Consider the following 21,000-nt stretch of genomic DNA (forward strand, 5'->3'; position numbering starts at 1 on the left):
GATTATTCTGTGTTCAGAAGGAATCCTTATCTAGTCTCGAAAACACTTCAACCGAAATGTAGCGTGCTGAACATTTACAATTTACATCCGCCATCAGTTCAGGCAGTGTTCCATTCCTCTTCTCGCAGAAGCCACATCTGAGTTTGGCTCCATGACCTGCCATTATGAGCCCATGAAGAACAATGTTTCAATTCACACTGATGAAATATTAATTTCACATCCAGCCCAGGCTAGAAAACCAATTTAGCTAAGCTGGATACTTTAACAAAAGTAATGAAGAACCATCTTTACAGCTTACTAAAAAGCAATATGAAATAGGCATCAGAAGACAGGCGTTTTTAAATGTATCATATTTATTCATCACAAGCACATCTAAACTATACAAAGCCCCCGCTTAACCTCATTCATTGTACTTTGTTCCAAGGTAAAAGAGTCATTTTGATGAATCTGTAAAATTTTAATTATACCACTGATTTGCATGTCTAATTTCTCGGATATTCTGCTAACCAGGGCAGACAATATCACAGGTCCATTGTTTAAATAATTGTTTTTTCCTCATTGACTTACATAAAAGCAAATGCAGGCATATACAATGCTTATAAGAGAATAAAAAAGTTTTCACTTAACAAGGAAAGATTAGTGCACAATACAGTACATGTTTCTAAGGATGTAAACAATTGGAAAGTGGGGAAATTAAAGAGGTAAAACTTTCTCCTGCACCATCGATCTGAGCTCCTTCCAATGGTTAAGCTTGTACTTGTACTTGTAGAGAGCCTCTATGTAATTCTGTCAGCTATATGTCCATGGAGACCTTCAATTCACCCCTCAACAGAAAATGGCAGAAAACATTATATACAGATATCAGTCAGGTAAGAGAGTGTGATCTGGAGTGGGCGTCTGTATGTGTACATCACTGCGGACAAGAGCAGTTTGATCCTATTGTGCCCTCCCCCTATGTCCTGTTAAAGGGGTAGTCCCACACTTTACTTCTTATCCCCTATCCAATAGGATAGGGGATAAGTATCTGATCGCAGGGGGCTTGACCGATGCCACCTATGCAAAATCCTGCATGGCACTCCAACTCTCCTTGCACACGGAGTGAAAGTTGACACGCCTCCTCCATGCATCTTCATGAAAGAGCCGGAGATACACGAGTACAGCACTCCTGTATTTCCAGCTCTCCCATAGAGATTCATGGAGGGTGCATGTTGACCCCTGCTCTGTGTACGAGAAGAGCCACAGCTTTGTGCAGGAGGTTGCAGGGGAAAGGGAAGGGGTGGTTTACATTGATTAGACCACCCCATTTGCATAGGAGATAAGAAGTAAAATGTGAGACTACCCCTTTAACTGTAAAAGAAAGTCATCAGAGAAGGTCAGTGTGTGAATTTACATATATGTGTTTGAAGGTATATATATATATATATATATATATATATATATGTGTGTGTGTGTGTGTGTGTATCAATGTATGTATAAACAGGTGTATGTGTGTGTGTATTCAGTATATCCATGTGTGTTTACTCCAAAAGAATCATCCTATAGGGATCACCACTACAGGGAAAGTATATACTAGATACCCATTAATATACAGTGACCCCTCGACTTATGATGGCCTCGACATATGATCATTTCAACATATGATGGCCTCTCAGAGCCCATCGTATGTTGAAGGCAGCCTCGACATATGATGCTGCTGTGTGTTGGGGCCATCATACAATCAGCTATCTGAAAGCGCTGACAACTTCAGCAACTGACAGATAGTTGTTTAATGTGCCCCGTGTGCCCCGTTCTGCCTCCTGTTACTCACATGCTGTCCTGCTTGTGAGCTCCATGTAAGCCCCGCCCCCCAGTGCAGCCATAGCCAATTGCCTTGTGCATCTTGCTGCAGGCATCCAATGAGCTGCTGGCTGCCCTCCCCTTCCTTTCCTATAGAGCTGTAGTCAGCAGGATCGTAATGGAGGACATTCTGTCCCCCCTGAAGGTATTTAAAGAACTGTACAGTACTGTATGCGATGTCACACATCATATACAATACATATACACACTATACACCCCATACATCAATGTTTCCCTATCAGTGTGCCTCCAGCTGTTGCAAAACTATAACTCTCAGCATGCCCAGACAGCCAATGGCTGTACATGCATGCTGGGAGTTGTAGTTGTGCAACAGTTGGAGGCACCCTGGTTTGTTAAACACTCCCCATGCATTCCATATACAATGATCATCCCAGAACCAATTAGCAGTTTGCCATAGAGATATGTATTCAACATACAATGGTTCCGAGGCCCCAGAACCAATTACCATTTTTACATAGACATATGTACTCGACATATGATGGTTTCAACATATGATGGTTCTCCTGGAACCAATTAATATCATATGTTGAGGGACCACTGTATATTACATCAAAAAAAGGGGGTATGAGAAACTCATTAAACTAGATGCAAATTCATGCAAAAAATCTTTATTAGAGAAAGTAGATCAATAAAACATACATAAAATAAAACTGGCACAGTGTGATAGCAACATGGACAGGTCAATGCCAGACCCCTACATATGTTTTGCTCCATCGAGCCCCCTGAGGAAGCTCGACGGAGTGAAAAATATGTAGGGGTCTGGCATTGACCTGGGTAAGGTGTCTATATCCTCTGGTACTGGTTCATTACTTATGCTCCCTATCTGATGCTTTCTACACATGTACTTTATTCTATAAGTTGATGATAGGTTGCCCTTTATCATTTTTGTATATATAAAGTATTTAACTACCTTTCTCATGTCATTGTCATCCATGTTGCTATCACACTGTGCCAGTTTTATTTTATGTATGTTTTATTGATCTACTTTCTCTAATAAAGATTTTTTGCATGAATTTGCATCTAGTTTAATGAGTTTCTCATACCCCCTTTTTTTTGTGTAATATCCATGCGTGTGTCACAGTGTACTGGGTATGTGTGTGTAAATGTATGTGTATACACATCACCCATAACTTTATATTAAAGGGGTACTCTGCATCTAGACCCCCCCACGATCTCTCTGCTGCACCCGGCGTTCGTTTAGAGCATCGGGTGTAGTGCCAGAGGCTTGTGACATCATGGCCATGTCCACTCAATGCAAGTCTATTGGAGGGGGCGTCACAAGCCTCTGCCCCTCCAGTGATCTGGCAGGGAGAAAATTTTGCTCCATGCACCGGATTTCTGGGGTGCCACAGCCGAGATTGTGGGAGTCCCTAGCGGCAGATAGGGATGGGGGATAAGATGTCTAGGGGCAGAGTATCTCTTTAACACCTGATATTGTGTAGGTTTCTCTTGTGCGACCGAAACAGCTCTGACCCATTGAGGTATGGACTCTACAAGATATCTGGAGGTGTTCTATGGTATTTGGCAATTACAGAGTATCCCAGGTAATTGATGCACACTATTGTGGCTAGCCACATGATGTGAAAGAATGCATGTTTGTAGCTCTGATGTTCATGTACCCGTTGAAGGTGAGTTTGTGGGTCTTTTTTTCCTATTTTCACTTGTGAAAATGAAAAAAAAAACACCAGCATTTTAGTGAAATTTTTCTTTTTATTTCATTTTCCCACACAACTTTAATGAAAATTCCTCAAACACTTGTGGGGTGTTAAGGCTCACTATACCCCTTGTTACGTTCCGTGAGGGATGTGGTTTCCAAAATGGGGTCACACGTGGATATTTATTTTTTGTGTTTATGTCAGAACCGTTGTAAAATCTGCCTCCCCTGTGCAAATCACCAATTTAGGCCTCAAATGTATATAGTGGGCTCTAACTCCTGAGCCTTGTTATGCTCACGCAGAGCATTTTACACCCACATATAGGGTATTTTCATATTCAGGGGAAATTGCGTCTTTTTTTCCTTTTACCTCTTGTGGAAATGAAAAGTATGGAGCAACACCAGCATGTTAGTGTTTTTATTCTTTTACACGAACATGCTGGTGTGTACCCAAACTTTTCCTTTTTATAGGGGGGTAAAAGGAGAAAAAGCCCCCCAAACTTTGTAAAACAATTGCTCCCAAGTATGGAAATACCCCATATGTGGCCCTAAACAGTTTTCTTGAAATACGTCAGGGCTCCGAAGTGAGAGAGCGCCATGCGCATTTGAAGCCTGAATTAGGGATTTGCACAGGGGTGGACTTTGATGCAAGCATTAAACCCTTAAGGACCAAGGGCGTACAGGTACGCCTTTGCTCCCTGGTACTTAAGGACCAAGGGCGTACCTGTACGCCCATGGGAATTTCGGTCCCCGCTGCGCGCCGGGCAGGGACCGGACCGGGGTGACTGCTGATATCTATCAGCAGGCACCCCGCGCAAATGCCCAGGGGGGTCATCAGACCCCCCATGTTGGCGATCGGCGCAAATCGCAAGTGAATTCACACTTGTGATTTGCGCGATTCCGGGTCATTACGGGTCTATTGTGACCCGGTGACCCAGAATATAAGGGGGATCGTGGGTGTCTAAGACACCCACAATCCCCCTGAAGAGATAGGAGTGAGGTAGAAGGGGTGCCACCCCTCCTATCCCTGCCATTGATGGTCTAGACGCGACCACCAATAGCAGATCGGGGGCGAGGGGTTAACTTTCGTTTTCCCCGTCCTGCCCACCCACAATAGGCGGAGCAGGACGGGGAAACGACAGAGGACCGGCGCCGGAGTCCACTTACCCATCTGCGGAGGCTGCGGGCGATGATCGGCACCGGAGATCGGCGGGCGGCGATGTCGTGCAGCAAGCTCCCTGGATCCGACGGAAGCTGATAAGTTGCCTAGCAACATCTGGAGGGCTGCAGTCCGAGACCACTATATAGTGGTCTCTATACTGATGCACTCCGGATGTTGCAAAACTGCAACTCCCAGCATGCCCAGACAGCTGTTTGGGCATGCTGGGAGTTGTAGTTTTGCAACAGCTGGAGGACGACAGTTTGAGACCACTATATGGTAGTCTTTGAATTATATCCAGATCTTGCAAAACTACAACTCCTAGCATGCCCACACAACTGTTTGCTGTCTTGGCATGCTGAGATTTGTAGTTTTGCAGCATCTGGAGGGCCACAGTTTGCAGTGGTTTCTATACTGTAGCTCTCCAGATGTTGCAAAACTGCAAATCCCAGCATACTGGGAGTTGTAGTTGCGATCCCTCCAGCTGTTGCATAACTACATCTCCCAGCATGCCCTTCGGTGATCAGTACATGCTGGGAGTTGTAGTTGTAGTTTTGCAACAGCTGGAGGCACACTGGTTGGAAAATATTGAGTTAGATAACAGAACCTAACTGAAGGTTTTCTAACCAGTGTGCCTCCAGCTGTTGCAAAAGTACAACTCCCAGCATGCACGGTCTGTCAGTACATGCTGGGAGTTGTAGTTTTGAAAGAGCTGGAGGTTTGCCCCCCCCATGTGAATGTACAGGGTACATTCACACGGGCAGGCTTACAGTAAGTTTTCTGCTTCAAGTATGAGCTGCGGCAAATTTTTCGCTGCAGCGCAAACTCCTATCAGGGAACTCACTGTAAACCTCCGCCAGTGTGAATGTACCCTAAAAACACTACACTACACTACATGAACACATAATAAAGGGTAAAACACTACATATACACCCCCTTACACTGTCCCCCCCCCCCCCAATAAAAATTGAAAACGCATTTTACAGCAGTGTTTCCAAAACGGAGCCTCCAGCTGTTGCAAAACAACAACTCCCAGCATTTCTGGACAGCCACTGACTGTCCAGGCATGCTGGGAGTTTAGCAACAGCTGGAGGCACCCTGTTTGGGAATCACTGGCGTAGAATACCCCTATGTCCACCCCTATGCAATCCCTAATTTAGCGCATGGCGCTCTCTCACTTCGGAGCCCTGTCGTATTTCAAGGAAACAGTTTAGGGCCACATATGGGGTATCTCGTACTCGGGAGAAATTACACTACAAATTTTGGGGGGCTTTTTCTCCTTTTACCCCTTATGAAAAGGAAAAGTTGGGGTCTACACTAGCATGTTAGTGTAAAAAAAAAATGTTTACACTAACATGCTGGTGTTGCCCTTTACTTTTTATTTTCACAAGAGGTAAAAGGAAAAATAGACCCCCAAAATTTGTAATGCAATTTCTCCTGAGTACAGAAATACGCTATATGTGGGCATAAAATGCTCTGCGGGTGCACAACAAGGCTCAGGAGTGAGAGTGCACTATGTACATTTGAAGCCTAAATTGGTGATTTACACAGGGGTGGCTAATTTTACAGCGGTTCTGACATAAACGCAAAAAAATAAATATCGACAAGTGACCCCATTTTGGAAACTACACCCCTCACGGAATGTAACAAGGGGTATAGTGAGCATTAACACCCCACAGGTGTTTGAAAATTTTTCGTTTAAAGATGGGTGGGAAAATGAAAAAAAATATTTTTTTCACTAAAATGCTGGTGTTAACCTAAATTTTTCATTTTCACAAGGGAAAATAGGAAAAAAGCCCCCAAAATTTGTAACCCCATTTCTTCTGAGTAAGAAAATACCCCAAATGTGGATGTAAAGTGCTCTGCGGGTGAACTACAATGCTCAGAACAGAAGGAGTGCCATTGGGATTTTGAAGAGAAAATGTGTCCGGAATTGAAGGCCACGTGTGTTTTCAAAGCCCCCATAGTGCCAGAACAATGGACCCCCCAACATGTGACCCCATTTTGGAAACTACACCGCTCACGTAATGTAATAAGGGGTGCAGTGAGCATTTACGCCCCACAGGTGTCTGACAGATTTTTGGAACAGTGGTCCGTGAAAATGAAAAATGTAATTTTTCATTTGCTCAGCCCACTGTTCCAAAGATCTGTCAAATGCCAGTGGGGTGTAAATACTCACTGCACCCCTTATTAGATTCTGTGAGGGGTGTAGTTTCCAAAATGGGGTCACATGTGGGGGGGTCCACTGTTCTGGCACAACGGGGGGCTTTGTAAACGCACATGGCCCCTGACTACCATTCCAAACAAATTCACTCTTCAAAAGCTCAATGGCGCTCCTCCTCTTCTGAGCATTGTAGTTCGACCGCAGGGCACTTGACGTCCACACATGGGGTATTTCCATACTCAGAAGAAATGGGGTTACAAATTTTGGGGGGTATTTTCTGCTATTAACCCTTGCAAAAATGTGAAATTTGGGGGGGGGGGAACACACATTTTAGTGAATTTTTATTTAATTTTTTTTTACATATGCAAAAGTTGAGAAAAATTTTAAATTTAAAATTTTTTCATCAAATTTGGGGATTTTTCACCAAGAAAGGATGCAAGTTACCACAAAAATTTTCCACCATGTTAAAGTAGAATATGTCACAAAAAAACAATCTCAGAATCAGAATGATAACTAAAAGCATTCCAGAGTTATTAATGTTTAAAGTGACAGTGGTCAGATGTTCAAAAACGCTCTGGTCCTAAGGTGTAAAATGGCCTGGTCCTTAAGGGGTTATAATTGTCTCCACTAACAAAAATATTCTATGCCAGTGATTCCCAAACAGGGTGCATCCAACTGTTGCTAAACTTCCAGCATGCCTGGACAGTCAATTGCTGTCCAGAATTGCTGGGAGTTGTTGTTTTGCAACAGCTGGAGGCTCCACTTTGGAAACACTGCTGTACGATACATTTTTCATTTTTATTGGGGGTAAGGGGGGGACAGTGTAAGAGTGTGTATATGTAGTGTTTTACACTTTATTTTGTGTTAGTTTAGTGTTTTTGGGGTACATTCCCATGGGTGGGGATTGACGGTGAGTTTCCCGCTAGGAGTTTGAGCTGCAGCGGAAAATTTGCCACAGCTCAAACTGGAAGCAAAAAATTCACTTTAAACCCACCCTTGTGAATGTACCCTGTACATTCACATGGGGATGGGGAGCAAAACTCCAGCTGTTGCAAAACTACAACTCCCAGCATGCACTAATAGCCCTTGCATGCTGGGAGTTTTACTTTTGCAACAGCTGGAGGCACACTGGTTGGAAAACCTTCAGTTAGGTTCTGTTACCTAACTCAGTATTTTCCAACCAGTGTGCCTCCAGCTGTTGCAAAACTACAACTCCCAGCATGTACTGATTGCCGAAGGGCATGCTGGGAGTTGTAGTTATGCAACAGCTGGATGCACGCAACTACAACTCCTAGCATGTCGAGACAGCCTTTAGCTCTTCGTGCATGCTTGGAGTTGTAGTTTTGCAAGATTTAGAGGGCCAAGGTTTAGAGACCACTGCACAGTGATCTCCAAACTGTGGCCCACCAGATGTTGCAAAACTACAAATCCCAGCATGCCCAGAAAGCAAACTGCTGTGTTGGCATGCTAGGAGTTGTAGTTTTGCAAAATCTGGAAGGATACAGTTTAGAGACCACTGCATAGTGGTCTCCAAACTGTCGCCCCGCAGATGTTGCTAGGCAACTACTCATCTCCTGCAGCAGGATCGCCGCAAGCCGCGTAAGCTGGAGTATTGCAGCCCGCCACAGATAGGTTCCCGGTAAGGGACCTCCACTGTGGGTGGGCAGAGTGGGGAAACCAAACTTTAACCCCCCCCCCGCCCCACTCTGCTATTGGTAGGTTGCTTCTGACCGACCAATAGCAGGGATAGGAGGGGTGGCACCTATTCCTTTAGGGGGATCAGGGGTGTCCAAGACACCCCCGATCCCCCTTATTTCCTGACCCGGAATCGCCGCCGGTCAATTCAGACCGGCGATTTCCGTCATGGGGGGTTTCTCAGGACTCCCCTTGGCGATGTGCCGGGATGCTTTCTGAATGAATGATTTCAGCAGGTATTCCGGTCCAGTCCCCGATCGGCTAGTGGCAGGGATCGAAATCCCCGCAGGCGTACCTGTACACCCCACATTCTTAAAGACTACCTGCGTCCTGAAGAGGTTAAATATGTTAAAGAGTTTAAAACAGGTTCAGGATTGAAGTGCTTTTATTAATAAACTTAATACTAGAACAAGGAAGTACAATATGAGGTTAGTTGGGGTAAGATCAGGAGAAAATATGATTTTACTGAAAAAATAGAAGATGCTTTGAACAAGCCTTGAGCAGATATGGTTGATAAATCCACAGTAACTCTGGCAATCTTCTATGTTTCTATGTCATAGTTTGTATATGAGTGTGTTTTGCTGTATGCCCGCATGTACTATGCAAGTGTATCTATTTTCATGGACAGCAGCTCATCCTTTATTAAGTCCTGCCCTTTGCCTCTGCACTGTTCAGTGCTACCCTGTTATAGCTATTTTCTTGTTCCACACCCGCATACAGCTGCCAATTACTTTGAATTTTGCCATAGGAACAGAAGAAACACAAAGCAAAACACAGTGTACCAGCTTGTCAGATCAGAGATAAAAGGATGCAGTAAAAATGTGCTCACCTGATGGATAAGTGATGAATACTAGGCACAACACTATAAAGAGCTTCAAACGTTTAAAAATCAAGAATTGGATCCAGTATTAAAGATTCTTTATGAACAATGCATATCAGTGTTTTATCCAGAATTAGATATTTTACACCAGTCATTTTTATTAATCCTCCAATACTTTGAACTTTGGATTGAATTAAGACACTTTTGAGAAAATACTTGAAAGAGCTTAATTACTATGTACTGTATAAATGTATCAAAGCAAATACAAAAAGCTATCATTAGGGGTGTAACTAAAGTTATAGGGCTTACACAAAATAACATGGACCTATTTCTACCCCACACAATAATTTGTCCTCCCTACTTTTGTGCCCCATAGAGTAGCAATACTCCCCTTTGTGCTCTCACACTGTAATAATGTCCCTCTTTGAGCTCTGGCACAGAAATCCTCTTTTCTGCCCCCCTATAATGTTTTTAGTCTGAATTATGTTTGGCCTTGTTACCTGCTTTTGTGGCCTAGCCCAGATATTACATTGCAGGGATGCAGCATACTTCTAACTTCTATTTTACAGGCCTAAATCCTACAAGATTTAGTGATAAGGAAGGGACACGTCATCGATAATAGACAAGCACCCTACAACCACCTGTAGGTAGAGGTGCACATAGAAGATGCTACACCAAAATAAGAAAAATAGTGCACCAAACACAAGATACCAAAAAAAAGATACATATCTTTATTAATTAGTCTCAAAAAGTAAAAAAAAAACATGCAATAACACAAAGGCACCAGAACACGTACAGAACGTAGATATGTAAGCTATACCCATATGTAGTAAACATAAAACGCTACAATAGAACATGCCAAGTATAGATACATAATACACATGCATATACCACAAGAGATAAGGTTATAAAGAAAAACCTGGACATGAATAATAAAGTAAATCCTATAGGGTGCCAGACCATACCTACAAGCCTCAACGACTGTTTCACTAGCAAATTGCTTCCTCAGGGGGCACGCCTATATCTATACTTGGCATGTTCTATTGTAGCGTTTTATGCTTACTACATATGTCCAGCATCTGGCATAAGTGAACTCAGCCTAGATTTCGACGCAACTGATGCCACAACTGATGACAAGTTGTCATTAGTTGTATGGCATCCAGCATCTCTGTTTCTGGACAGCGGACTGTCCGGTTTCCAGAAACAATGTCCGGTGCCCTCCGGCGTGTCCAACCATCAGGCGTCAAAATCGAGACATTGGATGATTGTGAACTGTCCCATTCAAATGTGTGCACCGGAGGGAAACTGTGCCGGACGCTTGATATATGTGAACCCAGCCTTATTCAGCCTTTTGCACTAAAATGACAATTGCAAAACTGTTAGAGTTTGTGACCATTATTTTAAATAATAATACTGGTGCAGATTTCTTGACATGAATTTGTACAATACCAATCTCCACATTTGGTTTACCAACTTGTGAGGGCCACAAGCATTTGGCTGCCACACAGCACACTGTTGAAAGCAGGGGTTATCCAAAAATCTTTTTTTTTTTTCCCTTAGTCCTGAAAGGGTTTTCAGGCAAAATGTTTTGTCAGGCATTGACTGTTTAAGGCATGTACCTCAGTGTGCCTTCAATTTAATTCATATAGTACCTAGTGCTCCATTAAAGGGGATGCAGAGACTTTGTATGCCCTTGTTCAAGCTCCATGCAAATGGCTTTGCTGTGCACATGAGGCCTTACAGAGCAAATTAAGCGTTCAATCTTAAACTCCACTGTAATCTTGTTTTAATGCTTAACATGCTGGCTATTAAACTTTTTCTGTAGGCTTGACTACTTCTTATGTAAAGTCATCAGAGCTTAGTTCAGCCTTCCTTAACAAGATTATTTTATTAAATATATTAAAAGGAATATTTGAATATAAAATGACATGGATATAAACTATAGACATAAGAACAAATAGTCAGGTTTAACTACACCATTAAATGCATCTTATGAAATTTGTCAAGAAAAACAATTCTTATGCAGTATTATTTAGCCTTTGTATCTCTAGTTCATTGCGCAAAATATAGCTGTCAACCATGGAAAAATACATTGACAAAGTTATCTAATAATTTTACTTAGCTGTCCAAACCTCACTTAAACTGCAGCAACCAATGAAAAAATCATATTTAACGTCCACTAGAATAAACAACTGCCTAGTTACTAAAGATGATAAAAGGTTAGTTTTATTTCCTATAGATTACAGCAAGAATTATGGGGGAAGGGGGCATTTTTTGTTGTCTTTAGAGCCGTTTTTGTGTGTATATTTGTCTCACAGTTGGTGTATAAAACAAGTATGGACCAACTGTTAATTGGACACTGTCAGATATAAAAACTTTTTTATATGTTGTACATATGTAATAGTTTTTCTAATATACTTCTTTAAAAAAAAAATCCCATTTTACTAAAGAAAACTGCCTTTGAAAATCCCACCACTAGGGGTCCCCATACCACCTGGGATACTGATAAGTCCCACAGAAGCATGAGCATGTCCAAGGGTCATGGACACAAAATGGCTGATTGACAAGGCTGCAGGAGGAACACAGTCTGCAGCAACACTGCTGTAACACAGAATTTTACCAATCATGTGCCTCCAGCTGTTGCAAAACTACAACTCCAAGCATGCCTGGACAGTCAAAGGATGTCTGAGCATGCTGGAAGTTGCAGTTTTGCAAAAGCTGTAGGTTCACAGCTAAAGGCAACACTGCTGCAAAAAAGTGTTATCCAAACAGTGTGTCTCCATTTATTACAAAACCACAAGTCCCAGCATTACGACTGGCAAAGGATGATACACATGAATGACATAGGAAGATGTATGTTATAGATTCACCATATTGTCTTTGGTGGTAGAGTACAGGACATCTGTGTAATCATTGTGTGTGTGTGTGTGTGTGTGTGTGTACAGATTGAAACCAGAGATGATAGGGTTACAGAGCAGGGCTGCCAGGCTCCCAAGAGCAGTGAGTCAGCAGAGTAAGGGAGGAGTCATCACAGTGCAGGCAAGAGAAGGGAACGTCCCTCCCTTTGACAAGATGAAAAAGACATTGAGCAGCTGTAATATGCAATTTTTAGTGAAATATAGGTGATAGAGACATAAAAATTACATGTACATGAACAGGATGAGGTACTGAGTAACATCTAAGTTTTTTTTTTGGGGGGGGGGGGGATCTGAAAGTTATGCTTTAAGGTTAGTCTATTGCAGTGGTTATGAATTAATGAACTGAGACAAGTCACAATTTTTTGAGCAAAAAACACCAACATTTCTTTAAAAATACACCAGCCAAGACTAAGCTTAGCTTTTTGGTGAGTGGAGTGAAATTTCAGAAAATGTGTACCTGCACAAAATTTATCAAATGCCCTGCGACCATTTAAAACATTTGGTTCTCCTACACATTACCAGCACACAAAAAAAAAGGGTGTACAAAAATGCTTCACTTACACCTACAATAATGAATGCCTCCCCCCACCCCACCCCATGTTTCCTTTCACTACCAAGCTGCACAAAACATGTAGAACAGTTATAGACCTATCAAATATGTAGTCAGATAATGGGACTCCTTAATGGGAACTATCATAAATATAAAGGGGGGGAGTCATCATTGGTTTTACCCTGGTTTTGTTGGGTAAATTTGTCACACAGTTTGTCTCAGATGCTGTTTAGAGACTTTTCATTGCGACTTTTGTCTAAAAGTCTAGAAGACTTTTTTAAAAAGAACATACCAAGTCATGATTTCAGTTGATCATGCAGTGATCAGAAATGTATCATGTGTGACTTTTTATTTTGTCGCATCATTTGGCGCAACTACACGAACCAAGGCGCAAATCTGCACTAGTCCTCAGATGGCTTACAAACTGACGGTGGACAGCATTATTAAAAAGTCGCACATTTGTCACACGGGTTAAAAAGTCACAAAAAAAGTCACAGAAGAAGCCTCAGACAAAGTGTAATACTGAAGTAAGAAATGTGATCCGCATCATATTTATCACATGCCCCCCCACCATGTAATACATTTGGTGCAGGTACACAGTTTCCACCACACAAATTAATGGAGTAAAAAGACATTAATCTACTCCACTTTTCATGAATACCCCTCAAAGTGCCTGCAGCCACCTTTAAAGTGAATCTGTCAGCTCCTTATTATGATATGAGCTACAGACCCTGTCAAATAGGATTAAAGGACAACAATATGAAACATTCCTTTGTTACCTTTGTTACAGAGTCAAGTTGCTTAAAGAGGTACTCCGCCCCTAGACATCATATCCCCTATCCAAAGGATAGGGGATAAGATGTCAGATCGCCGCGGTCCCGCTGCTGGGGAGCCCGGGGATCACCGCTGCGGCACCACGCTATCATTACTGCACAGAGCGAGTTTGCTCTGTGGGTAATGACGGCCGATACAGGTGACGGAGCAGCGTGATGTCATGGCTCCGCCCCTCATGACATCACATCAGGGGCGGAGCCGTGATGTAACGATGCTCTGGCCCCTGAATTGCCCGTCATTACGTGCAGAGCGAACTCGCTCTGTGCTGTAATGATAGTGCAGTGCTGCAGCGGGGATCCCAGGGCTCCCCAGCAGCGGGACCGCGATGATCTGACATCTTATCCCCTATCCTTTGGATAGGGGATAAGATGTCTAGGGGCGGAGTACCCCTTTAAGCATTGCTTGTCTCCTCCCTGTTAAGGTTGATTGACATACAGGGTGCCAAACCCTGTCTTCAAATCCCACATAATACTATGGCACTTAAGCAGCTCAGCTCCATCTTCTTGACACTTGAGCCCAGGGAGAAAATCATAAATTTATAAGTTGTGGCAAACCCATCAACACTAATAAAGGTTTGTTTGATATCGTCATCCAGTCTCTGCAGCTCACATCATAAATATAGGATGACAGATTCACTCTAAACTAATAGGACATATAGGATTAAATTGGTAGCTGTATTTATGTAGTTATCAGTTCCTACAACAAAACATGGGTCAGCGTTCCAATACAATCCAAGAAACATTGCACACTGAACATTTTCTGATTATTTTAAGTGAATGTTGTCCATGTTTTATCATCATGTTATGTTGATCTAAAATCCTGTGATTCATTTCTTAAAGGGGTACTCTGGCACTTAGGCATCTTATCCCCTATCCAAAGTATAGGGGATAAGATGTCTGATCGCGGGGGTCCCGCCGCTGGGGACCCCTGTGATCTTGCACGCAGCACCCCGTTATAATCAGTCTCCAGAGCATGTTAGCTCCGGGTCTGATTACTGGCGATCACGGGGGCCGGAGCATTGTAACATCATGGCTCCGCCCCCGTGTGACATCACGCTCCGCCCTCTCAATGCAAACCCATGGGAGGGGGCATGACAGCTTTCACGCCCCCTCCCATAGGCTTGCAATGAGGGGGCGGACATCACACGGGGCGGGGCCGTGATGTCACAATGCTCTGGCCCCTGTGATCGCCAGTAATGAGACCCGGAGCTAACATGCTCCGGGGACTGACTATAACGGGGTGCTGCGTGCAAGATCACGGGGGTCCCCAGCGGCGGGGGGATAAGATGTCTAAGTGCTGGAGTACCCCTTTAACATGTCTTTATACTGGTCAGAGCTTTATACTATGTCTTTATACTGGTCAGAGCTTTATTTCTCTGATACAAGTGCATAATATGCAAACATAGTAAAAACTTTATTTGTACATTTTTATAGGAAAACATTCACCAGTGTCACCAGTGTCACCAGCACTAACTAGTAGTACTGGCTGGTAATACTGATCAAAATGATGCCTGTGACAAGCGGATCTTTTGCGTCTTTATTCTTTTTACGATTGTGTAATTTAGCAGTTTGAGGAAGGGGCAGGTTACAATCACCAGTTGCCCATAGCAACCAATCAAATCACTTCTTTTATTTTTAAGAGGCTTTTTAAAAAATGAAAGAAGTGATCTGAGTGGTTGCTATGGGGAACTCAGCAACTTTTCCTCCGGACAGGTTTTGATAAATCTCCGCCAGTGACTTCAGCACTGTTCATTTAAGGCTCATGAATATTTATATCATCTTTCTGCCTCACCGATCTTGATACAAGGTCACATGACCCCCAATGCTACTCTCCAGATTCCACAGTGTATTCATTCCTGTAATACTGACATTGAGAGTTATAGTAAATGTTCTAACTTATGATCGGTACAATAGTATTGCATGGGTATAAAGAGAAATAAAAAACTGTGTTGTTTATACTGTGATAAACCTGTGGACTTTGTAGGCAACTAAAAGAACGCTTGTGTAAACTAGGTGCAGCATGCATCTTTATTTTTCTGAGCAGGATGCAATATGAAATTTTTATTTATTGCCAATTATTTATAAAGTACCAATATATTCCATTGTGTTCTGTCTGAAGAATGTAATCACTCACATCAGTCAGTGTTGCCAGTGCGCTCCAAATCTAATTTCCCTCAGACATTCACACATACACTGATTTAATAGAAAGCTAATGAATTTGCTAGGTTGTTTTTGAAGAGTGGGATGAATCTGGACTGCTCTGAAAAAGCCCACACAAGCGCAACATGAACATTACATTTTCACTAAGAAGTTGCACCACTCAGGTTTCATAGCCTCAAGTTGTATCTGATAGTGGCTTCATCTTGCATCTAGTAAAAAACCCAGCAGCAAGATATAAAGCACGGAGCATTTACCGGGTTTCTTTATCAATCAGGATATTGCTTTACTCATATAAGGTACAGCAAAAGGGGAGCAGAAGGGTGCAGCAACGTGGGGGGAGTGTCAGGCAACGGACCGTGTTGAGCACACAGCACTTCATGAGGAATACCTGATGAAGCTCAACGTGTGTGACACAGTTCGATGCCCCACACTGCTGCACCCCTCCACTTCTCCTGAAAGCACCCAAGGAGAGTATCAATATATGGGACGCTGTCGTTTTATTTGAGCTGAAGCTGATACCAAGTGTTGTGAGACCCAGTGGTGCTGAGAAGGTCTCTGACTCCTACTTGAGGTTGTGTTCTTATTGCATCTGATGATGAGCAAAATCTTTATACAAACTTTATACAAGTCCAAGAACAGGCATAAGTCCATTTGTGCAACTGGCATCAGAAACTTGCAGAAGGATTTCATGTTGTTTCCGTGTGGGACAGTGGAGGAGGAAAGTTGCTTGTTTCTCTTAACTTTTACATTGTGCACATTTCATGGATGTCTTAGGGTCCATACACACTAGAAAATATCCACTCCAGAGAAATTCCATGTAGACACCGCAGCACCGCCTTAATAAGTCGGCACTAGGACCGCTCGGACATGCATTATGTCTTTTGACGGTAATGCATTTCCAAGTGGATTCCACCGGAAGAATGAACATGTTCGGAATTTGAATTTCGACAGAGGTATTTTCTGCCACGAAAATTCTGCAAGCTTCTGCACTGGAATTACCGAGTGAAACTTCTCTGCTTTAAAAATTCTCTAGTGTGCAGGGACCCTTACTGGCATGTTAAGCTTGTTTCACATTGCTGTTGTGCTCCGACCCATTCAGAGTCTGTTTGGCTCTTTTTTCTGCACCAAACAGACCCAAAATGGGTTAGAGCACAACTGACACCACCGGATCCTCACGGATCTCATTGACATGAATCGGGTGTCTGGTATTTTAGGTGAGTTGAGTGGAGAAAAAGATTAAGCAAGCATTATTTAACTCCAGTTCCTCCTATGGACTGAGTGATGGGGCTCCCTTTTGTCGTGTGAACTTAGCCTTATAGTAAACACTTAACAGAATAGGGAATTTCTCAAAGAAAAAAGAGAAGTCCAATAACTTGACACATGATATTTCTGTGGCCTGGAATCTCAAAAATAGTTCTTATAACAAAGCATTATTTATATTAGTGCATATGTGACTAGATTTGACAAAGTATACTGAGGATAGTTTGTAATAAAAATGCTGGTAATTTTTTATTTTAAGGTATAGGCATCACGAATATAACACATTCTGTTAGTACAAGGCAGTAATATTGGCAATGTGTATACTCTGTAAACAGAAACTACTATTTACTTGGCATCTTAATGTCAACATTCTTCTCATTTTGTATTTCAGAAATTTTACAGTGGTGAATTCTAAGATTATCGTTGTCACTATCTATCCAGAGCCAAAATATGCAGATTCCACAGTAGAAATTGAACTCGCTCATCTGAACAATGTAAGTGTACGTACCTTTAATATTCCTTTAAATACAAGTTTCATTTACAGATAATGTGGATATTCCAAATACTTTTTTTTATTATCTGAACAGACTTATTTAAAGGGGTTGACTGTTCCTAATAACTGTAGCAGTCATTTCATTATGATCTTTGTTACCAGGGCCAGACTCAGGGGCGGATCCAGAGTCGAGTCTCGGGAGGGGCACTATTAGAGTATTTTGTGTTGGCGGACAGAAAAAAAGATGTTGCTTACGGAACTTACAATATTATTAAATGTATCATACAGTCCTAACCTTGTTTAAGACTCTTAGGCCGTGTTCACTTGTCAGAATAATTATCAAATATACCAATTGCCACAGAATGGGAAAGTGCTAAAGAAGTTTTTACCATTCAAAACTACAGCTCCCAGTATGACCTAAGCAGTGGTGAGGGGATGCTGGGAGTTGTTGTTTCACCCATCATTACTGCAGAACTTCTTCAGTGACTCCAGCTCTGATAGGACACACACAGGAGGATACAGAATGACATCAGTGACTACAGGTGGCGTCTTCTCTATAGTCTTTCCTTATCTAATTCAGATGGTACATACCACCGGGACTTGTTCCAGCTAAATCTTCTCTCTGCAGAACTTGATGCCCAGACGTCTCCTCACTATGTCAGCGGATTCTGATCCTCTATATGAAAACAATAATTATTATAATACTGCCAGACACTGTATTCTTCGAATATAATACTGGCACACACCTTCTGAATATAATTCTGACACACTGTACCCCCTGAATAAACAACACACTGTACCCTCTGAATATAATACCGCCACACACCGTACCCTCTGAATATAATACTATCATACACTGCACCCTCTGAATATAATACCGCCACACACCGTACCCTCTGAATATAACACTACCACACACTGTGCCCTCTAAATTTAATACTAGCAAACACTGCACTCTCTGAATATAATACTACCACACACTGCACTCTCTGAATATAATACTACCACACACTGCACTCTCTGAATATAATACTACCACACACTGCACTCTCTGAATATAATACTATCTCACACTACACTCTTTGAATATAATACTACCACACACTGTGCCCTCTAAATTTAATACTACCACACACTGCACTCTCTGAATATAACTTGCTGTGCAGTGCACCCTCTGAATAAAATACCCAAATGTATTGTGGCCCATAAAAAACGTACCACCCCAGAAATTCCTCATAATCTACAATATACTTCTGAAATGCAGAATACTCTGTGCCTTCACATATAGTAATAATGCCCCATCTTGTGCCCCTACATATAATAATTGTGACCCGTCCTCTTCCCCCCACATAATAATGCCCTGTGCCCCTAACATATATTGCCCCCTGTGCTGTGCCCTTCACATATAATTCCCCCCGTGCTGTGCCCCTCACATATAATGTCCCCTGTGCTGTTCCCCTCACATATAATGCCCCCTGTGCTGTGCCCCTCACATATAATGCCCCCCATGCTGTGCCCCTCACATATAATGCCCCCTGTGCTGTTCCCCTCACATGTAATGCCCCCTGTGCTGTGCCCCTCACATATAATGCCCCCCATGCTGTGCCCCTCACATATAATGCTCCTGTCATATGCCCCAGACATATAATGCCCCCTGTGCTGTGCCCTTCACACATAATGCCCCCGTTCTTTGCCCCTCACATATAATGCCCCCGTTATTTGCCCCTCACATATAATGCCCCCATCATGTGCCCCTCACATATAATGCCCCGTGCTGTGCCCTTCACATATAATGCCCCCATTCTTTGCCCCTCACATATAATGCCCCCATCATGCGCCCCTCACATATAATGCCCCCTGTCCTGTCCAGTCAGGGGGCATTATATGTGAGGGGCACAGCACAGGGGGCATTATATGTTTGGGACACATGACAGGAGCATTATATGTGAGGGGCACAGGACAGGGGGCATTATATGTGAGGGGCGCATGATGGCGCATTATATATGAGTGGCACAGGATGGGGGCATTATATATGAGGGGCACAGGATGGGGGCATTATATATGAGGGACGCATGATGGGGGCACTATTTGTGAGGGGCACAGCACAGGGGGCATTATATGTGTGGGGCACAGCACAGGGGGCACTATATGTGATGGGCACAGAACAAGGGGCATTATATGTGTGGGGCACAGCACGGGCATTATTTGAGAGGGGAACAGCACAGGGGACATTATGTGTGCGGCACAGCACAGGGGGCATTATATGTGTGGGGCACAGCACAGGGGGAATTATGTATGGGGCACAGCACAGGGGGCATTATATCATATAATGCCCCCTGTGCTGTGCCCCACACATATAATACCCCCTGTGCTGTGCCCCACACATATAATACCCCCTGTGCTGTGCCCCCCACACATATAATTTATATGTGTGGGCACAGCACAAGGGGCATTGTATGTGAGGGGCACAGCACAGGGGGCATTATATGTGAGGGGCACAGCACAGGGGGCATTATATGTGAGGGGCACAGCACAGGGGCCCCCCCTGTCATGTGCTCTTCACATATAGTGCCCCCAGTGCTTTTCCCTGCAGCCCCTCACATTAAAAATTCCCTTCTCTCCCTCCCCCCGTACAATATAGTGCCCTTAACAGTGGCACATATTCCGTCCCCCAAATCCCCTGGGCCCTGAGCATACTCTTTGTACTTACAGTATGCTGCCCGCGGGGACGTGATTTCCGGGCGCCGGCGCGATGATGTGACGTCATCGCGCCGGCCTCCAGTGGATCGCGTCCCCGCAGCTCACACGCTGTGTACTCACATCGTGTGACTGCCAAGGTTAGTGAATGGTGGAGCGGGAGCTTACAGCTTCGGCTCCACCATTCTAGGGGGTGGGGGGCAGCAATCTCGGGGGGGGGCAATTGGTGGATGGTGTTTGCAACCCACATGATGCAAAAACATGTTACTGTTTTTGTATTAGAAATTCTTTGTACTACAGTCTTAAGTTTTAAACCTTTAACTTAAATCTATCAAAGTAAGGTCAATCAAAAGGCATTTGCTTCAGTAGGCATTTTCTCAGGCTTTCTCCTGTCAGGTTCACAACATTTTTACAGCATGCCTTTTCTGTGGGCCCATTTTATGCAGGTAAAATATCACATTGGGTCCTAACCAAAAAGGCTCCTTATTATAGCCTTGTTACATCCAAATAGTAGCAGGGTGTATGAGGCGGCAATTCCCTAGAAAAATGTCGTTTAACCACATGAAATCTGTAACAATATCACCAAATGTAAAGAAATGCAATTTAGTTGACAAAGCACACATCTTCCAACCAATCTCTAAAAACAAAATACAAGAAAGGTATAAACACAGCAAAAGTTTTACTTGAAGAAGAAGGAACCCGTATCCTTCTTACATGCACTCTAAATACATGTAGGCTGA

General features: G+C 43.1%; 1 protein-coding gene across 9 annotated transcripts in view; it reads left to right on the forward strand.

Annotated features, from left to right (window-relative positions):
- ADGRB3 (adhesion G protein-coupled receptor B3) overlaps positions 1-21,000 on the forward strand; it is an 889,024-nt gene that overhangs the window by 544,222 nt on the left and 323,802 nt on the right. For 7 of the 9 annotated variants that reach the window (XM_056565824.1, XM_056565820.1, XM_056565817.1 and 4 more), the window contains one exon: positions 17,462-17,570. In XM_056565824.1, the coding sequence (XP_056421799.1) occupies positions 17,462-17,570 (109 nt within the window). The remainder of the gene's footprint in view (positions 1-17,461; positions 17,571-21,000) is intronic. The other 2 variants (XM_056565821.1, XM_056565819.1) reach the window with 1 other exon arrangement.

The sequence above is a fragment of the Hyla sarda genome, chromosome 3 (assembly GCF_029499605.1).
Source record: "Hyla sarda isolate aHylSar1 chromosome 3, aHylSar1.hap1, whole genome shotgun sequence".
NCBI lineage: Eukaryota > Metazoa > Chordata > Amphibia > Anura > Hylidae > Hyla > Hyla sarda.